Source organism: Lissotriton helveticus, chromosome 10 (assembly GCF_964261635.1).
Source record: "Lissotriton helveticus chromosome 10, aLisHel1.1, whole genome shotgun sequence".
NCBI lineage: Eukaryota > Metazoa > Chordata > Amphibia > Caudata > Salamandridae > Lissotriton > Lissotriton helveticus.
This window is the reverse complement of record NC_136071.1, coordinates 534,881,868-534,905,597: the sequence shown is the minus strand read 5'-3', so window position 1 is coordinate 534,905,597 and position 23,730 is coordinate 534,881,868. Positions and strand designations below refer to the sequence as shown.

Below are 23,730 nucleotides of genomic sequence, written 5' to 3'. Positions count from 1 at the left end.
TTGAACTTTTAGAATCCATGAGTAAATACGGAGACATTTACTCTTCTGACTCAGAGATGTCACCTGTCTCTAAAGCCCGTGCCACTACAAGAGGAAAGAAGGATGACGAGGAGATTATGTGTGGCAGAGACGTTCGCTCTTCTGACTCGGAGATGTCACCTGATTCTAATGTCTGTGCCGCTACTAGAGGAAAACAGAATGGTGAGGAAATGTTGTGTGAGAATGTTGATATCATCACTACAGAAGCTGGTAACCCCGTAATCTCCGAAGATAGCCAAGGGGCGGTAGAGGACAATGTGTTGGAGAAAGACTTTACAGAAAAAGGGGCATGCACCAGCAAATGTGGACGCAAGTTGGTCAAACCTTGCAAGTACCAAGACTTTGTGGGTGACTAGCCATCCAGTTTGTTTTCTTACTATGTTTACTTTAGTCGTTCATCTCTCTTATTGTAAGGTAAAAAAAAGTTCCTTAGGGAAGGAGATGTGTTGTGTTCTTTAGCTTGCACCCCCTATCTCTCTCTATTTCCCTCTCCCCTCTTCACCCCTCCTTTACATTACGTCACCAGCTGGAATGTTGACAGCTGGAGATTCGATTCTGACAGTTATCACGAGTCCGACGGTCATGAGTGATTCGCCCTGAGGCACACACTCAGGCCGCTCCTGTTCAAGGTGTGCTGACCATTAAACTGAATAAAAGACCTATGTTACTAATCTCTGCCTCCAGAGTTATACTTAACAGGTGGGTGCCAGGAATGACCAATGGCCGTGGGGGTCCGTCACGTCTCCCAGCCCACCTCCTCTTTATAAGTGGACCCAGTTTAGGCACCAGCATCGACTCCTCTCCACCGACCACCTCGTGCAGACCAAGCGCCACCCCCTCCGAAGCCGCCAAGATGACCCTGAGTGACGCAGAGAAGGCCGCGGTGCTCTCCCTGTGGGGAAAGGCCTCTGGCGACCTCGAGGCGCTGGGAGCGGAAGCGCTGGACAGGTAACGTCCGAGCGCGTGACGCACCAGCGTTCTGACTTCAAAACTAGGAGCATGAAAGATGAAGTGACTACTGTGCGGCCAGTTTTATTCTAAATTTGATGTATAACTTTCTCCTTATGTTCAAACGTTATGCAAATGAAACCGTTATTGTCATTGTTAAATAATGGCCTTCCTAGGTTCCATTCATACAGGAAAGAGGAGTTTGAAGTTTAGTGAAATGAAGCTTGTGCAATTTACGGTTCTATTCAGGGGTTTAAGTGCCAGTTTTTTACCGGAGGCCTCGAAACGGGGCTCTGTTTTGTGCCCTGGCACAGACGGTCCGTTTTTTCCCGGCCTGCAGTGACAGCAGGCACATCGTGTGGGCGTGCTCACACTGCTCACTTCTCACTAGTGGAGAATGTAATGCTTGACGTCATGCCAGGGGAGCGTTGTGGGGGAAGGGAGATCCTTTAAAGAGAGTCATTTTCTCTGTGGATTTCCTTTTTAGGTTTCGACCTGGCGATCTGCGCAAGCAGTTCGCGCAGGTGAAATCTTTTGTTTACCATATTGGCTATAGGAACGTCCCCCGGCTTTCATTGGCTAGCTCCATAAATGGAGGCTAGCCATTGGAAGCCGGATCTGTCCATCAAGGCCGGACCAGATTCGGGGGCGTTCCCGCGATTTTTTCCCTCTCCTCCCCTCTGTGCGCGTCATCTCGGCGGTGGGCGTTTTTTTTTTCTTTTAGGTGTTTTGGTCATTCTAGGCCGACCAGTGGGCCATCCAGCACGGTAACGAGTTCGGAGTCCGGCTAATTGAAGAAAATAAGACACCCACGAGTGGCTTTCCAGGAACGCAGGCTCTATGCATATTACGCGAAGAGCATGATGCAAGCAGCATGACATTTCCGAAGAGATATTCGGACGCTTTGAGCTGTCGGCTGTACAGGCGGCTGTCGCTCACGCGCTGCAGGCAGGACGCTGCCTGTGCCGGATTTTCCACGCCTATGCGTGCGTGTGCCGACCTGCCAAGGCTTGGAGGAAAACCCGGAGGATTCTGGCGGGGGTGAGGGCTCGTTTCCGGCGCTGGTCTCGGGAGGGCGGCTTCGACCCTTTCCCCGGCCATGTTGCGGACCCGCGAGCGGACTGTTCGGGTCCGACCCTTTAGAAGAAGGTAATCTTCGCCGGGGGAATGGCGCGGGGGGGGGGCTGGGGTTGCGCGCGCCATGTGCGCGAGGCGTGGCTGCTTGTTGGGTTCTCAAGTCGAAGACGCCGCCGTGCTTATCTTTTTATTATGGTTGGTGTAGGGTGGGCGCAATGAGATCCGACACCTGGCGTTTGGTAATCTGTATGTCATTCTTGTAAACATTTTGTATGGGCTAACACTTGGCCTTAGGCGCTATAAACATGGTTTATTTACATGTCAACATTAGAGGAAAGTGGGAGATTTTGAAAAAATGGCCTTAGGCGCTATAAAAATGGTTTATTTACATGTCAACATTAGAGGAAAATGGGAGATTTTGAAGAAAAAGGAATAGGGAGAAGGTATTTCTCCCACTGAGTTTTCTATTGAAGGAGAGGCAATTTCAGACGGGAGACGAGCACACGTTTTTGGCTGCGAAAATCGGGAGTCTCCCACTTAAATCGGGTCTATTGGTATGTGTGGTGTATCCCACGAAGAGGCAGACGGTTTGTACACATTCAGAAATAATGTTCTTTCCTATTCTTTGCAGGTGCTCTACAAAGTTGCTGGTGAGATAGCCGAGCAGGCAGAGCACCTGCTGCAGATATCTTTATATAACCTGCAGATTATGCGTGCCATTACTAGTGGGTCTTAGAGGTGAGCGAGATAGCAAGTTAACTGGAAGAGCTGAGCCAAGAATTTTGCTTGCGTCCTCGAGCCCGTTCACGAGCCAAGCCTTGAAGACGTTTGCTATGTAAATCTTACGACAAACATCGCATAAATTATGACAAACTCTCTTCAAACAAGCATTTACAATGCAACGGTTTCGCCTTTGGAAAAGTTTGAGCTATTGGCATTGTAAATGACAAAATTTTTATTTATGTGTTGGTTTTGAAAACAGATAAATAAATGGCATTGTCATTTACATTGCCAATAGCTCTAACTTTTCCAAAGGCGAAACCGTTGCATTGTAAATGCTTGTTCTTTTTGAAACTCAGAATCAGCAACATTGTCTTGGTGTCACCAGGGCTTTAAGTGGAAGCTTTTTCAATATTATATACAAGCCATAGCTGCTTCTTTTTTATCTTATGCAACTAACAACCATTGACAAAGCAAATAGTCCTGAATTGTTGTAGGTAAGATGTCATTTGTTATATCATATATCGGGATGCAATAACAGAAACAGCAAAATACAAGTTGGGCGGTGCACTATACTAAGCACAGATTTTAGCTTACCTGTTTTTAAGCCACGGCCTTACTAACATTTGCCACGCCCCTTTGAGAGGCCCGCCCCCCCAGTTTTTTTCATTCCACCTAAAGCCCTGGTTCTATTTCAAAGTGTGTTTATGCCGCTAGAAAATGTGTTTGGTCACTGGCTGATATAATTTGCACCTGTGGCAAGGAACAGTACCTATGGACTCCAGATATCATGAAGCATACGTTTAAACAAGGAAAACAGGAACTGGCTTTACTTCTGATATGTTTTCCTAAAATTAAAAGCATTCAGCAGAAAGGGGATATTTATGGCAATATGTTTTTTTCTCCCAATAGGTTATTACAAGAGAATTTGAATCTCTCTATGTTTCAACCCAACATTCTAGACATTTGATTTACAGAAACGTACTTTAATATCCTTTGACAAAAACTTCTAACTGCTTTTTAGTGTGTTCAATTTTGCAGTGCAGGTTTTGCTTTTATTTTTCATGTCTGAACTAAAAATGAAATAGAAAGACACCAATGATTTGTGCAGTTTGTGGTAAAGGTGATGATGTAACCATGTTATATAAGCAATACAATTCTCTATGCCATGCATTAAAAGGATACTGCAAGTCAGCTTGAAGTTCCATGAACTTATAAAGGAACTCAGCCTTCAACCTAATTCATCTACTGGTATGGAACTCACTTGCGATACCCTTATAATGAACAGCTGGGGTACTTTATCCCATATATAATATACTTGTGTGGGGCTTCAGCTATCCCTCTTCATCCATTGGTCAGCAGTGTAAATCACATGTTTTCTGCCCCCTATAGCATCAGGCAGTGAGTTAGCCCACTTCAGCCTGGTGTGTGGCGGCATTCCCGCTTTCTCAGCATTCTGCGTTTTCACAGCATTCTGCCTACATCTTTACTCACTAGTCTCATTTTGTTTTACCTGCAGTAAGTTTGTTAATTTTTTTTGCAGTCACCAAAACAGCTTGTAATTATTCAGACAGTGCTTAATTGGAGCCGGTGGTTGCCAGTGGGGGCCACTGGCACTCGTTTTTGGGGACAGGCACATATAATTCCCATCAGATATTTACGCATAGCAAGAAAGGGAAAAAAGCACACACAAAGTGGAAAGGCAGAGGAAAAGAAAGACGGAATGAATGTCACTAAGGAATAAGCAGGAACCTGCAATAGTGGGATAACGTAGAATTGGGTGTCTGGTAGTGGATTTAAGAGGCATGAGGTCATTTTAAAACAACGCAGCCTTGGTATTCACGTGCTGAAATTAAATATCGTTTCCGGGTGAAAAGCTTTGGGCACCACCACTCATTTATTTACAAATTAGGCACTGGATGCAGAGTAGTAACAATGTACAATACCCTTTACAAACAACTCAGAAAATTTCCTGGAAGGTCAAATAGTAATGACTATAAATAAACATCACACCTTTCAAATATAGAATAGAAATGCTGCCTGCCTGCAACACAAATAGTGCTGTTGCTATTTCAGCTGCCTTTACTGGCCTATTTATAATCTGGACATATGAAAGCTAGCTGTGACAATGCTGAAATCTAACTAGGAAGCAAAGATTATTAAAGTGCAGCCAACCCTAAGCTTTCAGATCACTTCCTAACAGAGTAGGTGTACTCTGAAGGAAAGAAAGATAACTGCAATATTGTTTTTATATTACAGGCTTTTCAGAAGCTTTCCCCAGAGCAAGACTTATTTCCGCCATTTTGACACCAGCTCAGGATCTGCTGATCTGCGCAACCATGGTGCCAAGGTGCTGGGCGCCCTCGGAGAAGCGGCTAAAAACCTTGACAACCTCGACCAGGCGCTGTCCAAACTGAGTGACCTGCACGCCTACAACCTCAGAGTGGACCCCGGGAACTACAAGGTGAGAAAATATCACAGATTATAGCAAGCACAGAAACAGAACTACTATTCTTTCTGCAGTGCCTTCACTTTTCAGCAAAAGATCAAAGGTCAAGATGGTGTTTTATTTAATATTTCATGTTTAAAATGTGATCACACTATTTATGTTACAGTCCAAATCAGCTTAACCCACATACAGGCCAGTGTGTAAACGAATCAGTAAGTAGTAGCAAGCTAACACACTAAGGGCAGTACTTAATTTGATCTGGTGGTTTCCGGTGCTCAGCACAGGCACTTAATCATCAACACCGGGCTTGAGGACCTGTGAAGGACACATTCATTTTGGTAGGCACCAGGAGATGAAGTGATTCTCTCAAAAACACAGGATATTGAGCCGACGTAGAGAGTCGAACCTGATTCCCCAGATATGCAGTTGGCAGCTCTAGCCATTTCACCACATCCTTTCCCTACTTGTAGGGTTTCATAGTTAGTAGTTGGTACTGTTTTAGGCGGATCTAACAGGAGAAATTAGCTGGTGTAAGCTGCCTCCTTATGAGAACCCCAGCACTTATTATTTTACAAATTAACTACATACTAAGGGCCATATGTACTAAGCATTTTCCCATAGACACAGAATGGGTTAAACCCTGTGATACATCTGGCCCTAAGGCGCCAAAAAATAAAATAGAAACCAATTCCATGTTATGTAATAGTTTAAGTAAGATCAAAGCCATACACAAAAAAGAATGCATATGCCTCTTTCAGATAAATCATCTTGGATAATATACATGTACACGTAATTTAGAAATTATCTTACAAATGAAAAAAGCAGATATTTTATAGGGACACCAAAACACTGCTGAAAAAAATACAGTCCTTCATTTTCATTCACTCCTCTGGGGCTCTGGCTGCCTTCTCTCATGGCATGCTGTAGTTCTCTGGACAACATTTTGCCCTGTCAGCCCCAAACACTCTGAAATATGTTTATTGCAGACCATGGTTATTTCAGTCATGGACCAACTCAGGGAGGGACTTGATACCAACACCCCTCAGGCCCTGGTCTTCTTGGATCTGTCCGCCGCTTTTGACACGGTGGACCATTCCATCCTTCTGTCCCGTGTCTAGGCGGCGGGCATGGGGGAACAGGTTCTGACCTGGATAGGCTCTTTCCTGGATGACCGCACTCAGGCGGTCCACCTTGCCGAATTTTGGGCCCCGCCACGCAGGGTGAAATGTGGCGTCCCTCAGGGCTCTTCTCTCTCACCCCTTTTATTTAACCTCTACATTTTTCCTCTTATTTTTGCACTTCAACAAATGGAGGTCACAGTTTACAACTACGCTGACGACCTCCAACTTATTTTTAATTTTTCCTCCCCTTCACCAGGCACCACTAGCTTCCAATCCGTCATGCTGTTTATCTGGGAGTGGATGAATGCAAACCACCTTAAACTCAACCCGGATAAAACAGAGCTGATTTTGACTGGAGGCAGTGGCAACCCCTGGTCGCCTTCTTTTTGGCCCCCTTCTCTTGGCCCTCCTCCCACCCCCTCTCACTCAGTCAAGACCATCGGCATCACCCTCAATCATCATTTGACACTTCACACCCACATTAGTTCTGTTGTTTCTTCTTGTTTCTTTACCCTGCGCATTAATAGGAAAGTATCCTGGTTTTTCTCTCCCTCTGCACTCAAACTAATTGTAATGGCCATGGTCTTATCCAAGATCGACTACAGGAACATTATCTATAATGGTGCCCCCGCCTATGCACTTCAACGCCTTCAGCTGGTGCAGAACCAGGCAGCCCGCCTGGTGCATGGCCTATCTAAATATCATCACTCCTCACCCCTTCTCACGGCCCTTCACTGGCTCCTCATTAAACAAAGAGCCCTTTTCAAACTCGGCTGCCTCACTTTTCAAGCCCGGCGGGCACTGCTCCCACTTTCATTACTCTGTCATTTCCAATTACAGTCCTTCCAGAGACCTACGCTCCTCCACTAAATCTTTATTGGTCATCCCCCGTTTCAAGAAAAATCGATCAGGCGGCCAGAAATTTTCGGTTCTTGCGCCCACCTTTTGGAACACCCTTCCCTTCCCCGTCAGATCCTCCCCCTCCTACACTGAGTTTCGCAAAGCCCTTAAGACTTTTTTGTTCCAGCAAGCTTTTAGCCTATAGCCCCCGGTGCCCTCCCCAGCTCAGGAATCCTATAGCACCAAGAAACTGCCTAGTGAATGTGCGCTCTACAAATTGTTAAAAATTCTAATTCAAATTCATTGCCCACATGCACTGCATAATGGTATGGTACAGAATATCGTAGTAAGAATATTATTTGACATAAACATGGCGTCCGAAATATATTTTGCAGAAATATTGTCCAAATGGAGTTAAAAGTAAAAAAGCTATACCCATTGGAATGATATTTTTGCAAACAATGTTTAGTACACAATATTATTGTGATTTTTTTTCTGCAGGTGTTTCTGACAAGCAACCTACAATAGTCCATGACCATAGTCACCAATGCAATGGACCATGTTTCATGGGGTCTGAGACTTCCTTCATAGTGCATCTCCTGTGTCCATTTAATTACCTCATTTCCTTCTTCACCCCTCGTCCTTTGGTATAGGCCCTTAATTTGGCTAGCCATATAACTGGGTCTGCATGTTTCCCTGCCCATCCAATGCCAACTCTGTACCCTCATGGGATCTTTAGCGAATTTGAGAACGAAGTCAAGATAATTAGGTCAAAGATGGTTGACATGGAGGGAAACGGGGAATAAGACCATCATTTAGGTGAGCCTATTTTTTCAAATTCTGCGTCAACTTTATGGGGATGAGAGCGTGGGCTTGTATGACACCAATGGAGCAGGGCAGGGATCTTTTGTGGCACAAATATTTCCCACTATGCACCTAGTGTGGCTACTAGAGATGTAGTGTTCTGATTGCCACATAAATATAGTGTCTTCTGATTACTCATTTCAACTCGAAGTATTGGATTGTTTAATAAACTCCCGTGCAGGACAATGCATTGTTTGGGTCTAATTTTGTAAAGCATTTTTGGCTTTTGTGGCCATAGGCTGTTTGGAAACCTTTAAATTTGACATAAATGTCTCCAGTCATGGTAAATACTCCTCTGGCCCAGGCAGGGACCATTCCTCGATTAGTTAATGTATTCGAATAACACGGTTAAACCTCAATAGAGAAGGCCATGTTGGTGCGTCAGGTCCCCTATAGGACACTCCCTCCATAAATACCACAGCACTAGGCCTCGGTCATAGGAGTGCATAAAGTATTCATGAGCCCTCTATTCGATTTTACACCAAGAAACATTCCTCTGCTCTCACAAGTACATGCTTTTTCAGGCTCCAATAGGGCACTTTCTCTCTAGTCCCCAAAGGCCTACCTTCTGCTGAGCCTGTGGCCTCCCTAGAATGTACCATCGCTGTACCATTAGTTACACCCACTCTTACAGCTTCCCAAGGCCACCCTGTTTTCTAGCCCAGTGGCAACACTCTCTTCGGTGCTTTCGCAGGACTCCTCCTCTAGCGCCAAGAAGACAGCCCAAAAACGCCCTCTTTTTAGCCCCGAAGATCACTCTTTAACCGGTTTTCGCCAAGAACGACCCCTTTCTGATTCCCATGTACATACCCACTTCTGCCCCAGAAAACCCTCTATTCTGGCCGCCCTCTTCTGTAGGCAGGAAGATTTGTGGGATTTGAAAGATGTGTGGACTATTTAGGGATCATAAAGTGTAAACAACACAGCAACTTCAGTCAATAACTATTCACCAGGATGGTACCAGGTAGGTTGATAAATAATTTGCAATAGGCGACAAATGACATTATTAGAAGGAAATATTTTTTGTATTCTTAGAAAAACGAATCCTTGCAATAGCTTAGTGGGATAAGCAGCCACTGCAAATATAGTTGGCTAGTATCTGGGTCACTCATTTTATTTCTTGTTTGGAAATTGCTCTGCCCTTTTCCCAGCTTAATGGTGCTGATTTTATTGACTTTAGTGTGAGGAAAGGTTGTGTCCTCTCTGCCTCAATTTAAACCACGTACCGGCATGTTACACATGTATCATTGCAGTGGGTGCATTAATCTTATCAACTATCTTATTCGTGTTGAAAAGGTGACCTGTGGGTTCCACAAACATGCATGCAAAAGGTTTGTAACCTACTGGGATTGGTGATGGAAGCCCAGGTTCGACACAGGTCACTGATGCTGGCACGTTAACCCACCGCGCCATTTTTAGGGGTGTAATGCTGCCTCCTGTACCTAAAATTTAGGTGTCTGTAAATTGTGTGTTTACCCAGTAAACTGTTAGGCATTGTCTCTCTTGAAATGAACATATGAGCCTCTGCAGCAGATGTTTTGGATCAGTGATGTATTTTACTGGAATGAGAACAAGTGAAAGGCAATTTGAACACAGGTTTTTGTGCAGCAGTCATAATACCTCTCTGAGCAACAGTATCAGCAAAAAAAAGGAAAACAGGCAGGCAACTTGATTGCCCAGTCTTAGACCTAAATACATTTTAGAGTAATCGAATCTAGAATGTTTGGCGTTATTTCCTGAAAGTCATGAAAAGTATTAGGACTTGTAAAGCCAGTGGGTCTGGGGCTGAGTCGTACGTCTGAGGTCATTAAATTAACCTCAACAGGATGAAAGACTCAGCAGCGCCGGACAGACCTTTTATTCTAGCGGCCAGCTCCCCAGGGGGCTGGAGCCCTTAAATAACGTGGAAATAGCCCAGATTTAATTTTACTACCAAATGGTAGGTATAACATGTGCCCCAAGTGTGCCCAAGTACTGTAGGCAGCTGCTGACATCTGCTCTGAGGTGACAGGGGAGTAACAACAAGGGTAGGTTGTTTCCCAAAATGTTGGATATATGTCTACGCTACTCATACACACTCCATGATCGGGATTCTTTTACAAGGGCTGCCCCAAACCATGGTCTCCTAGAGTCATTGATGGCCAAACGGGAGCAATTACTGGAATGGGCCTCCCTCATCCCCATTGTTTAGCGCCAGCAATAAAGTGTCATTATTAGTTAGTGTCACCCGTGGTGTATCGAAAGGATGGTAATGCCACACAGGGCAGTAGCGAAACGGGCAGACGTAGAGGGGGGAAGGTAGCTCTCAGTTGGCTAGGCAAGGAATACAGAACATTACACATAAAATGGGATTGCTTTAGCACACATTCTCTAACGAATACAGGTATAACCTCCTAGCTTCAGGTTAACAGTTTGAAGCTTCATGTTCACTGAGAAGAGAATTAGGAGTGCATGATGCTTGCTGCAGGGGCACAAGCGAAGGCTGGGAGTAGGAACTTTACACCAATATTCTGGGATTGAGTCCAAACTCACCACACATCAGAATGTGGACTCTTTAGCGGCCTGCCCCGTGGCAGACGAAACGTGGAAGCAACTACTAGGTGACTGCGTTAGTTCCGGACACTTGCTTCCTGGGAGCGATGCAGATTAGGGGTCACATGCAGTAGGAGCATGCGTGGAGTAGCTACTATGCTGCGGTGTGGATTGCGGAGACATGGTCAGGAATAACAATTTGACTGTTAAAACATATCTGCTAGGCTGTGCTTCAACTATTCCAAGTATTGATCTGGCAGGGATTTGCCAGGACATTCACTGTAATAATTATTACAGCTACGGTGATAAATTTCATAATCACACCACTTTACTTCTTGGACAAATATCACTGGTTGTCCATTGCATCAGATACAATAATGCGAATAGTCACTTGCCGGTCCTCGGTATACTGTTCCGAATGAAAACAGCTAACGTAGTGCATATTAAGCATAGGAAAGGTGAACAAATAGGATACTTTGGAAAAACCTCCTTATGTTTGTCAGAGTGAGGCAAACTAAGTAATAGCTTCTGGAAAAGAGCTACAAGCGATTTTCTGGGATTAAATTCACAAATGTAGTCAAGGGGTGAAGCTAGGATTGGCCCAGGTTGTGGTTGGCTTGTGCACCCTGCCCCGGAGGCCAAACCTTACAGCTGACTTGCGTGTGGGTGATGGGCCATTCCTATGTTCTCAGGTTGGTACAATGGGCTACGTCCGAGAAATGGAACTTGGCTTTCGCGAGGACACAAATCCTGTGGTTGGGTGTTCCTGTAATGCAATGGGGTCACTGAAGTACAAGCTAGAGCAATGCAGGGTGGGGAGGGGTGGTCCTCCCAATATCCCCCTATTTCACCTGGGAGGGAATGATCTGGTCACGCTGGGGAGGCGGGTCGGCTAGGCAAGGAAGCTTTATGGTAGCCGATCCAGGTTATGAAACAGAGAAGCATGGACTAAGCGAGGATGTGTGTCTCCTCTTGTAGATATTGACAGGTAATGCCAAACAGCTTAATTCAAACTGCAGGGTTCACAGGAGGTGGAGGGCCATGGCCAGGTACACTTAAGCGGGCGCCCCGAGTCAGTGAATTAGGGGTTATTCAGGTCCTAAGGTGGCAAGATCCATGTTGTTGGTAGCTAGTCCCGTGAGAGTGAGACCTGCCCTTCTAGCATAATCAAGTGCATGTAGGTTCAGATGGGGCGTTACCATGCGATAACCATGGTATCCATTATGTAGTAAAGCAATTTGAGGCTCAAGCTAGAATAGCACCCTGCGTACGGGGGGCCCCCACACAATACCCCACCTTTCATCTGGGAACGGGTTGGGAGCGGGTGAGCTACTGTGGTCTGAGGTTCCTCGCAGGGCCAGATCACCGGTAGCGGTAGTGCATTCCCGCAAGAGGGTCGTAGATCCATGCAGAAGTTCATGGGAAGAGAGGCATGTGTTTCATTGGGCAGGTACCAATACGAAGAGAAAACGGAAGGGTACTATGATAAAGGTGCACTAAACAGCGACCGAAAGTAGCTAGGTGGGTGGGGGGGCTCTGTCATCGACGTGGGCCTCCTCCAGAGCTGTGGCGGAGTACAGGGCGATCTGGAAGCAGATGGACAGTAAGGGTACCTCTGCGGCAGAAGGATACAGTCAAGATACCTCTGCCTGGCACAGTAAGGGTGCCTGAGCCAAGCACCTGGAGCCGAAGGAGGTTCCAGGAAACAGCGTCGGCGCCCCGTTAGTCCTTCGGGCGGTCGGGGGGCCTGATCTCTCCGCCCTGACAGGGGGGGGCGGGAGTATAACGAAATGGTAATATGAAGCACCGTTAGAGCATCGTCTCGCCGTGCAAGATGGCTCCTTAGGCATGCGGGCCAGCGAGGGGCTGCCGCTTTGGATCGCCTGTAAGATGACCCACCTTAACGCTATACCTGTGCTGTACGAAATAAACCTGCAGCAGTTCTTTCCCACAAATATGTCTCATGAGTTTCCTTGGTATGTAAGTAGAATTGGCATGCGGGGCGAGCGCTGGCGGTGTGGGCACTATGGGGCTGAGTCGTACGTCTGAGGTAATTAAATTAACCTCAACAGGATGAAAGACACAGCAGCGCCGGACAGACCTTTTATTCTAGCGGCCAGCTCCCCAGGGGGCTGGAGCCCTTGCAAGTCAGTGTTTAGGGCAGGGGGCGCTCTTTCGTTTCCATCACCCCCCCGCCCCCACCCCCTTCTGAGATTACCTGCTGAAGGCACAAGAAGGCTCCAAGAGAGAGACATGGAGGTAGGGGGTAGAGAGAAAAAAATCAGAGATGGCGAGAAAGAGAGAGGGAAGTTCGACTGATGGAGAGAGAGAAAGAGAGAGAGAGAGTTGATGAATTCCTAAAGCAGCTGAATTTTTCCCAATCTTGAATGTCTTTGTTGACTTCCAAGGTGGACTGGTCTGGAGGGAACTGAGAGGTTTTTCCACAGATTGGTGACTTGGAATGGCAGGATGGGGGAAGGAAGGGTGGAGTAAAGCAGAGTCATGTCCATATCACACAGGGGCACTGGCCGCTAGAGAAATATCACAGCTTTCCATCAGACCACCTCTTTCAGCGAAATCACCCGTTTTACTGCTACCCAAATCAATGATACAATGTCATTGATCGTTGAATGATGAGCATTTTAATTATTCTTGTACTTGTCGCTGTGCACGGGTTTCTGCTGGAGCGTTAACCCTCTAAATCACCTCGCTCTCTTATCACTTATTTGAACTGCTTACCCTTACATACTTACCTTAATACTCTTCTTTTCTCTCAGCCAGTCCTTTTTTGTGGATTTGTTTTCAAGAGAATGTTTTTAGGGCTCAAAACACGAATTCGAACGTTCCATCATATCACTCTCCCCTAAAGAGATTTACACATTCCACACTCCATGAGGGAGGAAGAGCGCCACCCAATTGCTTTCTGAGTAGTGAATAAAGGAAAAATAAAATGATAATAAAACAAGTTATTATCATTTTATATTTCCTTGCTACGCCCGTTATGCCAATTCAAGGGCGAGGTGGGGCCGGGACATGATGATTGACACTGGGAGGGTAAAGGGAGGACGAGTGGTACACACTGCTACAAGTGCGCATGTCTGTTTGGCCGGCCGTCTTAGGTTTTTCCAGTCCAGCTGTATTCCACAGCCGGGTGGAGAAACAACACTGTGCCAGAGTGAGTGTCAAACCAGTCCTCTTAGGTCAATCCTCATGCTGCTCTTATGCTAGGTATAGCATGAAAGCAGCATCTAGATTGGATGGGGAGTCTGCGATGTGTCGCAGAGACTGCTGGGAGCATGAGAGCAGAGTAGCACCGAGGTGTGAGGCGGCCGGCAGCATCAGGTAAGTCTTTTATTCATTTATTTTAACCGCAGTGCAACCCCCATACCCCTACCACCACCCACCCCACCACTTATTAATTGTATCCGTTGCCACTGGGTTTACATGTTGTTTATGTTAAATTTTATGTAATAAAGGAGTATGGAGGAGGGACGCAAGCCCTTGAGATGGAACTTAATTTGTGTGGGCTGTGGCTGGGACAGGGTCTCTGTTTCTGGATTTAGGTGGGCTGCAGTCTGGGCAGGGCCTCCACAAACCCCAAGCTGTTGGAGGTGGGCTGCATCCGAGGCAGGGCAACCACCGCCCAGCAGCTAGGGGGCCACCATCACCGAGTGGATTATAGGTAGTGTTTTAAATGGAAATATAGAAGTGTTAGTACTCACTAGAGTCGCTGTTTGCTCCTGAGAAGTGCCAGTACTCTCCCATTAAATATAATTCAGTAGTGCAGAAAAGTGCAGGTACTCTTCCTTTCAAATTAAAGAAGTGCAGGTACTCCACACCGGACAGTACCGGGCCATTTAAAGCACTGATTGAAGGCGGGCCAAGGCTGCCCGCTCCCCTCCAGCAGATGAAGGTTAGCCAATAAAACAAAAATATGGGCCATGGCCATTTTTTACATCAATACCAGTCTGAGATTGTGGCTCTGGTGGGTAAAACAGCTGTTAAATCCCGGATTGCGGTCCATTCAACACTCCTCTCTGGTTTTGTCTTCTACAGGGCAGCTCTTGACCTGTACTATAGCTGCCCGTTCCATTCTTGTATGTTTTTCCTATGTTACATGTCAGTGTGCAGCTCACTGCACACTGACTACCGATCTTTAATGCTGCTTGGTGAATCCGGGCACTATCTGCGGTGTTGTTACTATTCAAGCCGTTTTGTTCTTTCTCTTTCAGCTGCTGTCCCACTGCATTCAGATTGTGCTGGCCGCCCATTTCCCTGCTGACTTCACCCCTCAGTGCCAGGCTGCCTGGGACAAGTTCCTGGCCTCAGTATCTGCTGTGATGACCTCCAAATACAGATGAAATGTACCTCTGATGTCAGAGGGATATGTACAGTAAAGAGAAGAGGAGACAGAGGATATACCTCTTAGGACACCTGGATAATAGCTGATTTTCAGTATTTTCTGTCTTTTCAATAATGTATCACTGTTACTTTATTAAAATATATGTTTAAAAAATGGTTTATGTTGTTGTACTATTCATGCACGATTTTTTCTTAAACATAATTGTCACGTGTTTTTTGCTCAAAACCACAGTGCGTGGAAGAGTTTTGAAGGAAATTTGCAATCTGGTCCAGAGCAGGAGAGATTACAAACTGGGCCTGGTTCAAAAAGCCGTTTACGCTCTTAAACCTGATTTACAACTGCATGTTGGTTTTGCAGTCGTTTAGCCGCTTACTTCCATGTACTAGTGCAGGGATCGATGTAGGGCAGATCAACTGGTGCGGCCGCACTGGGCGCTGACCTGTGGAGGGAGGCGCTGATCTCAGTGGGGCACTGTGTTTAGTAGCAACGCATGATTGGAGAGATGAGAGGCACTTTTGCCTGGTGGTAGTGAGAGAATCCTAAGAGGCGGTCATGGGGTGTGGGGCTTCCAAAAATGATTGTCGCACCGGGCATCACTGGTGCTAAAGCCAGCCCTGTACTAGTGTCTCATGGAAATGGTTTTTGTTGCTGTTCCATTCCCAAACAACTGAAAGGAACATAAATAGAATCTGTGTAGTAGTCATAGACACGCTATTTTCCATCATCAGCAGTATGTCACTTTTAATTTGCTAGTCAATGTTTTGTTTAAGCGGGCAGTGTTCTGCACCGGAAGTGAAAAAAATCAGGCCTTGGGACGGGTCTGTACCTGGCCATCCATTTAAATCAAGCTCCTACCAAAATATGGTGGGGCAGAGACTTAAGTCACAACCCAACCCCCCCACCTCCCCCTCCGAAGCTATGATCAGTGCTTGATTTAGAGAAAAAATTAAGCACCAGGGCCCTTCTCAAGATGCCACTTCAGCTTGCACCACAAATTGCCTTTCCAGTGTTGCCAATGATAGTTCCAACACAGCTACCAGCCATCACACTCCTACAAGTGTGACAATTCTGACCATTTCAAGCCCCCTAAACTATAAGAATGGCTTGGGTGGCAGGTAATAGTCATTTCTAATCTATTTTGAATGAATAAACACTGTTGTTCTGCTCATCTATAAATTAGATAGACTGCACCACCATGTGGCAGACTGTCACAAGCACTGGTGTTGACAATTAAGTGCTGGTGCTGAGCACCGGAAACCACCGGCTCAAATTATGCACAGGTCTGGACCCTTTAAGTCAGAGGTCTTCAAACGTTCTGATGCCGAGACACCCCTGACGAAAACTAGATGTGAGGACCCCCTCCTGACGTAAATTTCTAGAACTTGAGCCTCCTCATTATTGCTAACTATCGACAACCATAAACACCTCCAATTCCCCCAGCAAATCATTTATACATTGGGGAAATAAATTAAAACGTGTTTAGCAAACCAAAGGTCAGTGGTTGGGGCGTGGTCAAAGGTGTGGCTAAAAACAAAGGGCCTCATTTATGAGGCACTGGCGTGGGAGGCGCCACAAGTCTTCTTGCAGCGCTGCCCTACGCCAACGTGAAAGGGCAGGAATGCACCTTATTTATGAAATTTCCCCCTATGTTGGCACACAAATTGCTGCCTAGCGCCAACATAGGCCGGATAGTAGTTGTGCAGGAAGGGGCACCTCCCTGCACAAAAACAATCCTGAGAAGGGTTTTCCTCTTTCCATGTGTGCTGCAGATGAAACATTTCCCCTTGTTACGCCTGCTGTAGGGAGGCGTAAAGTTTGGCACTGCCCCAGGTTTACATGGTTTTGTAAATCTGGGGCAGCATCAAAATCCATGCGCGTTGTGTGGCGCAAGCCTCTCATAAATCAGCCCTAAAATATTTTGTTCATTTTTAGGTCTTTCACCATCAGGTAGCTACAGACAAAATAATGGGTAGCTTAAATGAAAAATACATTAAAAAAGTTTATACTCAATGGCGAATGCACTCACTATACAGTACATTATATAACCTCTATTATTTAATGCACTGCATAGGTCTGAGTGTAACCAGAGAGCCACAGAATTACAATTGGTTGGTGCAGTGGAAAATAGGGACTTGTGTATTTTTAGTGCTTTGAGGTCACAGTCTGTGACAGAAAGCACTGTGAATTTGTAAGACATTATTTCATACATGCTTCCAAAATGTAGATTAGTGTAATATCAGACGGTAAGTAATGCATTTTTCTTTTTACGTAACTGTCCCTTCAGCACCTTTTCAGGGGTACTAAGCCTGTGTAAATACAGTTTTTGTTACAGCCCAGTTGCTAACCACAACACAAAAAACACATACTTGCAAGCAGGAACCATGGCATGAAGGCTTAGTTTAAGGATTGTTTTACCTGTCTGTTGGGCCTCTTAGTTTTACAGCACATGACATTCAATTTATGTCAGCTGAAGCATTTTAAGGAGCACAGTTGTATTTGTCCAAAAGGAAGCGCATGTTTTGCATTCCAGGCAGAAGTTAGGCCTGGAAATGCGCGACCCCCTTGAAGGGGGCCCCTTCCCAGGACTTCAGGCCCCCCTGGGGGTCGTGCCCCACAGATTGAAGACCTCTGCAAGTGAGGAGTCATTCCTTGAAGTCACACTCCTACTTGAGGCTTTCGCTCAGGAACCAACAGTAACTGGTGCACTGCCTTTTCACACACTGTGATCGAAGATTCCAGAGTGCTACTTTTTATGCTCTACATACTCCAGCGCTGAGGCACATCGGCATAAAGATTTACTGAGCATTAAAAAGAGCACAACAAGCTCCCCCAGGGTTCAACGAGCAGATGGCTCCATGTCACTGGGGCATCACTTTTTCATGCCTGGGCTTTGCATTTATATATCAGTGCATTCTGGGCATTGTAGTCTAGGTTAATTTTAATTGAGCTGATTAGAACAATATTTCTCAGACCAATTATATGTAATAAAAAGGTCCTGGAATGCAAAAGTAATGTCCCAGTGACAAGGAGCCTTCTGGTCATACTTTGTCTTCTGGCCGGCTGCCTTGGTGGGCAATTGATAATGGTCCTGCCTGCTTTGGTATATACCTTTGACATGAGAACTTGGACCAGGAAGTAATGAAGAGGTATTGCGCAGCAGAGACTCCTCCACTATGGCGGAGGAGCGTTGCAACCCCTTCAAGCAGCATAAAAAGAATTAAACGTAACACGATAATAAACCCAGCTTTATTATCATTTTATTTTTTTTCTTGGGGGGTGGGCCAGGGGGATGAAAGGCACGACGAGGAGTGGTATGCACTGTTATCAGTGTACATGATGGTTTGGCCGGCCATCTCAGGTCGGCCAAAGCATTATGCACTTTGAAGCTGTCTCCAATCTGAGCTGCATTGCCGGATTGGAGACAGCAAGCACAGGCTCCAAGTCTCCTTGGAAGCTCAAACCATTGGCGCTCAAGCCAATCCTGAAGCTGCTCTCGTGTATAAGAGCAGCTTCAGGATTGGCGTCAGGGGAATCTTGGAGCCTGCGCTTGCAGTGGAGCCACGAGAGGAACAGAAGACTGGAAATGCAGCGGGCGGCAGGTCAGTTCTCCCCCCCTTTCGTTAATGTCTCCCCCACCCCACTCTCACGCCCCTCTATTCTCCTCTGACACTACTGGAAATGCATCAATTACTTGCCATGAGTTGTATGATCCTACTCCATCTTTCAGTTCTTACTCCCCTCCTGCCCACCCTGCTTCCACTGTAGTCTGCTGGGCTGTTTAGGTCATCAACACAGGAGGTTTCCAAGTAGAGGTGGTCCTTTATAGGCGCACCTGGAGGGGGCGGTTCCAATGTTTTTTCTTTTAGGTAGGCAGAGGGGTGCTGCGTCTAGGGTGTAAACACACCTCATGAGGTGCCCCTTGGCAGGAATGACACTTTGCCTTCTGTAGGTATTTTGTGATCAGAGACTGTTTCTTAGGTTAACCAGAATTGTATCTTTCCCTCATTAGCATATCTTCAACTAAAGAGCAAAAAGTGATAGTGTTAATTACTACTTTATTACACTGATTGTATCTACCTTGGAAACAGCATTGATTCATGGGTATACCTTATATGTTATATAGAAACAAGTGCAGCAGGTGTAAAATCCACAGAGCCTTTTCACCAGAGTTGGAGCTTGTAACTTACAGTATACACAAAGATCTTTGCAACAAATGCATTAGCCCCCTGAGCTATCTCACCATTGATAGATTTGTGAGGCAGGTGTATTTCCTCATCAGCAATCTTAGTGTGTGATCCATTTCTGGCAAATAAGTAAGCCACGACAGTTTTATTTTCTCATTGTTTCTTGCTATGATGTTTTTTGTGGCAGACGTTTTAAAAGATATTAAAATTTACTGGCAGACCCCAGGCTTGATCATAAAAACGAGGCCTGGGCGAAGCACTATGCTACGCTCGGGTAGTTTGCGAAGTTTGTGTAACTTTGCACTACGCGAACTGCACGTAGCACAGTGCGAACACACGTAGCGTAGTGCAGCGGTCATTATTTGCTTGCTCGCGGTCCTCAACGTCAAGTTGGCAACGGCGAGCAAGCAAAATGACATCCTGATGAGACTTTTTCCTCGTTCCCAATCAGAAACATCAAGTTGCCGATCGCGAGCGTGGAAAATAAACCTCCCTGCGAGATTCTCAAAGCGGGGAGGTCTGGTTTCTTATTGCGAGTGATCGGGTATGCTCGGGACCGCTCGCGATGACAAACTACCAGTCCGTGTTGAGAAAGCTGCTGCTCAAGTAAAAATCTCCTCGAGCGGCAGAAGACTACAGCTCGCAATGTGCAAGATGCCGTTTTCAATTATTCCACAGTGCCGGATGCTTGTCTGTACCGTGCAATCATTGAAAACGGCATCTTGCACAGTGCGAACATGCTACTACGCAGTTCCCGTAGTGTTACGTGTAGCTTGCGTAGTGCGAAGTGCACTTCGCGTAGCTTCGCAAAGCGCTACTTCGCAAACTACACCCAGCCCTAATAAAAACCTTTTGAATCCATCCCTTTTCTGAATTCTTCCTCCATCTAAGTTCATGTTTCTGTGAGTAAATGCTTTTGCATTTCTATCACTACAACCTCAGACGTTCTTATCACTGTTGACAACAATAAATATGCAATCCAACAATTCTGTAAAGTTTACACTTGAATGCTTATATGGGAATGCTGTCAGCCACTAAAATGGCTCCTTCTGCAGAAGGAATATTACCCCTGAACTATTTTAGCAGGACTGGAAATTGTGGCCTGAAGGTTACATAGAGATCTCCGTATAAAAGCATGAAACCATCTCGATATCTCACTAGCATGTGGACAATAATTTTGCAGGCTGCAGGCAGTGCTGTCCAGCAGGCACATTAACCTCCTGAGCTACTTTATGGTAAATCATACTTCTGACCACCTAATTACATGTACATTCCTTAGGCAAGTACATTAACTTCCTCAGTTATTTTATCCATAAATACACTGTGACTTGCTGGATATATGTAGCTCTCTGGAACAGGTGCCTTAACCACATGAGCTACTGTAGCAAGCAGTCTCTTTAGGACCAATAAAGTAAGTCAAAACAGCTTTAGTTTTGCATTTGTCCTTGCTGTCAATTTTTGGGTGGAATTTCAAAAATAGTTCAGATACTCTACAAAGTAAAGAGTCTGCCCCTCGTGGGAGCCTTGGTAATTCCATCCCTTTGCTGCAACTGACAATGTCTCCAATGTGTAGGTTTCCTGCGTATATTCATTTCTGTTTCCATTGTTGCGCTTCAGAGTTCTTATTATTGCTGACACAAAATGTATGTGGAATCAGGCGCTTCTTCAATATCTATGGCACCAGCGACTCCCTCCAGCATCTGGAAGCATCCGTAATGAACATAGCTCAGCGAGTTAAGCACTTGCTGCTAGCGTTTGATGCAACCCAAGGTCAATGTTAATCATTCTGAAGTCAATTGAATACTAATAAATTAAGTAACAATATCGCTTGCCATATACATGGTTTGGAATGGACACACTAGTACTGTTTAAGAAGTTGCGGGTATGACCTAGGCCAGAACCTCCGAGGGGAATGTGATCATCTAGACCAGTGGTTCCCAAACTTTTGACTCCTGAGGACTCCCATTGAGTCACCACTGGAAGCTGGGGCCCCCCAAGTAATTTTAGGATTTAAATTTCAAACATTAAAACAGTAATTTAAAAAAAAAACAGACGTGTGTCCACAAAATAAATACTCAAATTACTATGGATTGATTTTAGGGGCATATTTTCAAGCCCCTATCATCATGAGAATGTCACTTTTTGAGACTTTCCCGTGGCGATAGGGGCTTTGCCTTATTTACAAGGCCGCAGTAAACGTGGCTTAACGCTGCCTTTTAAATAGGAGCCCCTTTCACCCAATGCTTAGTGTTAAAGGTGTGTGCAGTGATTGTGGCATTGGAAACATTTCTTACCAAACTACGACAGGACGCCCAAATCACTGGTTTCACCCCCGGCCCTAATCAAGTCAAATTGTCTGTCTATGCAGACGATATCCTTTTCTATTGTTCCAATCCTGAGTCCACTCTACCTGCCTTTCTACTTCAAGTTGACGCCTTCTCGCAAGTCTCGGGCTATCGCCTCAATCGTGATAAATGTGAAGTCTTACCCCTGAATGTCTTATGTCAACGTCATTACTTTGACCATACTGGCTTCTCCTGGCAGTCGACTAAAGTAAAATATTTAGGATTATGGTTTTCCCCTTCTATCTCGGACACTCTGAAGGCTAATTTCGAATATATGACAAAGAAATTGACTGATTCTATTACCAGATGGCATCCTCTCTTTCTCTCTTGGTGGGGCCTATTGGATTCCATCAAAATGATGTTAGCTCCTATCGTCCTATACTCACTTTCCATGATTCCTGTCCGCATACCTTGTTATTATTTTAAACGGTTAGATTCACTCTTGATGAAATTTCTCTGGAGAAATAAGCCTCCGCGGATTGCCTTGTCTTCCCTTAAAAAAGATAAAATGTTTGGGGGTCTTAAATTTCCGGACTTTAAATCATACCATTATTCTTTTATCCTCAAACAAGCCTCTCGTTGGCTTTCCACAGAAGTTCCCACTTATCCTCCTGTTTGGGTATCCATGGAGAAATCTCTTATTTCACCGTTTGATTTTCCGGAGACTCTTGCCTTCTCTGCTAACGCTTCTTTCTTGAAATCTTCTGTCATTGCTCATACCCGCCATTTTTAATCCCCCTTTTACCCTCCTCTTATCCCTCTCTTGCTTCTTTGTCCCACCAACCCATCTGGCATAATCAATTGCTTCGCATTAAAAACCGTCCCTTTTTACTGGAAATCTTGGAAAACCAGGGGTTTATCTTGGATTTCCCAACTCCTGCTCAATAATGTTCCTCTACCTTTTGCTGATCTTCAAATTCAATTTCTTCTCCCCACTTCCTTTAGAAAACAATATGACCTTTTAATACCTGTTCTTCACCAACATCTTCAATCTCTTCCTTCTTCCTCTGAGTTGCCCTGCTCTTGCTCTACTATTTTTCCGCTTTTGGAAGCCTCTCCATCCGCTTCTCGCATTTACAAATGTCTTATAACTCCTTCTGAGCCAAGACTGAATTGGCCTGGGAACAGGATTTGTCGATATCTTGGCCTGTCTCTTTATGGGATAAGCTGTGGTTAAAAATACATAAAACGCCCAGAGCTGCTAACACTACCCAAACTCTTTACTTCGTATACCAACGTTTATTACTAACCCCGCAAAAACTGGCTTCATATTCCCATGGCCTCTCACCTAAGTGCTGGTCCTGCCCTAGCCAGACTGCAGATTTACTCCATATGTTGTTTCATTGTCCCAATATCGGTTTCTTTTGGCAATTAGCTTGGTCCCGTATGCACGATATATTTGGCTTTACACTTTCTTCCTCCCCCTCCACTGTCCTTTTGGGCTATTTATCTCCTGATTTGTCTCGTTCCCCTTCTCACTTTAAGTTGTTTGACTTATTTTTGGCCGTAGCCTTTCACCTGATTACCTCCAATTGGAAAGACTCCACGAAAAACAGTTATTCGGCTTGGTGGAATGCTATTTGCTTCCATGTATTTCGATTTATATAGCGCACTAATCACCCAGGGGTCTCAAGGCGCTTGCTTAGGGAACCCGTCCTGGTATTCCCTTGTGAGATACCCCGGCAGGGTATTCACAAGGTGAAAGCCAGGCATCCCGCTGCGAGGGGCCGTAGTGGAGATTAAGCAAGCTATTGCCCAGAGTCGCAGAGTGTGACCCCGTGAGTCGAGTAGGCACCAGAGCGAGAATTGTCGAGTCCGTGGAATTTTTGAGCCCGAGACCCGCCGAGGCGGGGAATCGAACCCTGGTCCACGGCTGATCTCAGCTTCCAGGTCTGCCGCCTCTAACCACTGAGCCACGCTTCTCCGAAGCGACTCATAGACTTGATACCAATTATGCTACCCCCGTTTCCTTAGCTGTAAAAAAGGGATTTATTATGGATTCCTCTTACTACTTACCTCTCCAAGCTCTCTTCCCCACCTCCCACTATTAAGCAGCATACATAGAAGTGACAAAACAGGATTTCAAAAGTGTTTATGTGCTGGAAGGGGATCCTTCCTATTCATAAACATTCTTCCCCTGCACGCAGACACCCTTGCACTAAGGAGCATTGGTGTTTGAAGTACCCACTTCACTTCATTTATGGAAATCCTTTACTACACAACAAGGATGTAGGGACTGTTTATTTTG

General features: G+C 45.5%; 1 protein-coding gene across 1 annotated transcript; it reads left to right on the top strand.

Moving 5' to 3' along the window:
- The first annotated feature begins 636 nt into the window (after positions 1-636).
- Positions 637-15,108, top strand: LOC144785379 (hemoglobin larval subunit alpha-like). The gene is made up of 3 exons (XM_078664328.1): positions 637-987; positions 5,044-5,248; positions 14,823-15,108. Exons 1-3 carry the CDS (start codon positions 701-703, stop codon positions 14,949-14,951), a joined length of 621 nt encoding a protein of 206 aa, XP_078520454.1. The 5' UTR covers positions 637-700; the 3' UTR covers positions 14,952-15,108.
- The last annotated feature ends 8,622 nt before the right edge of the window (positions 15,109-23,730 follow it).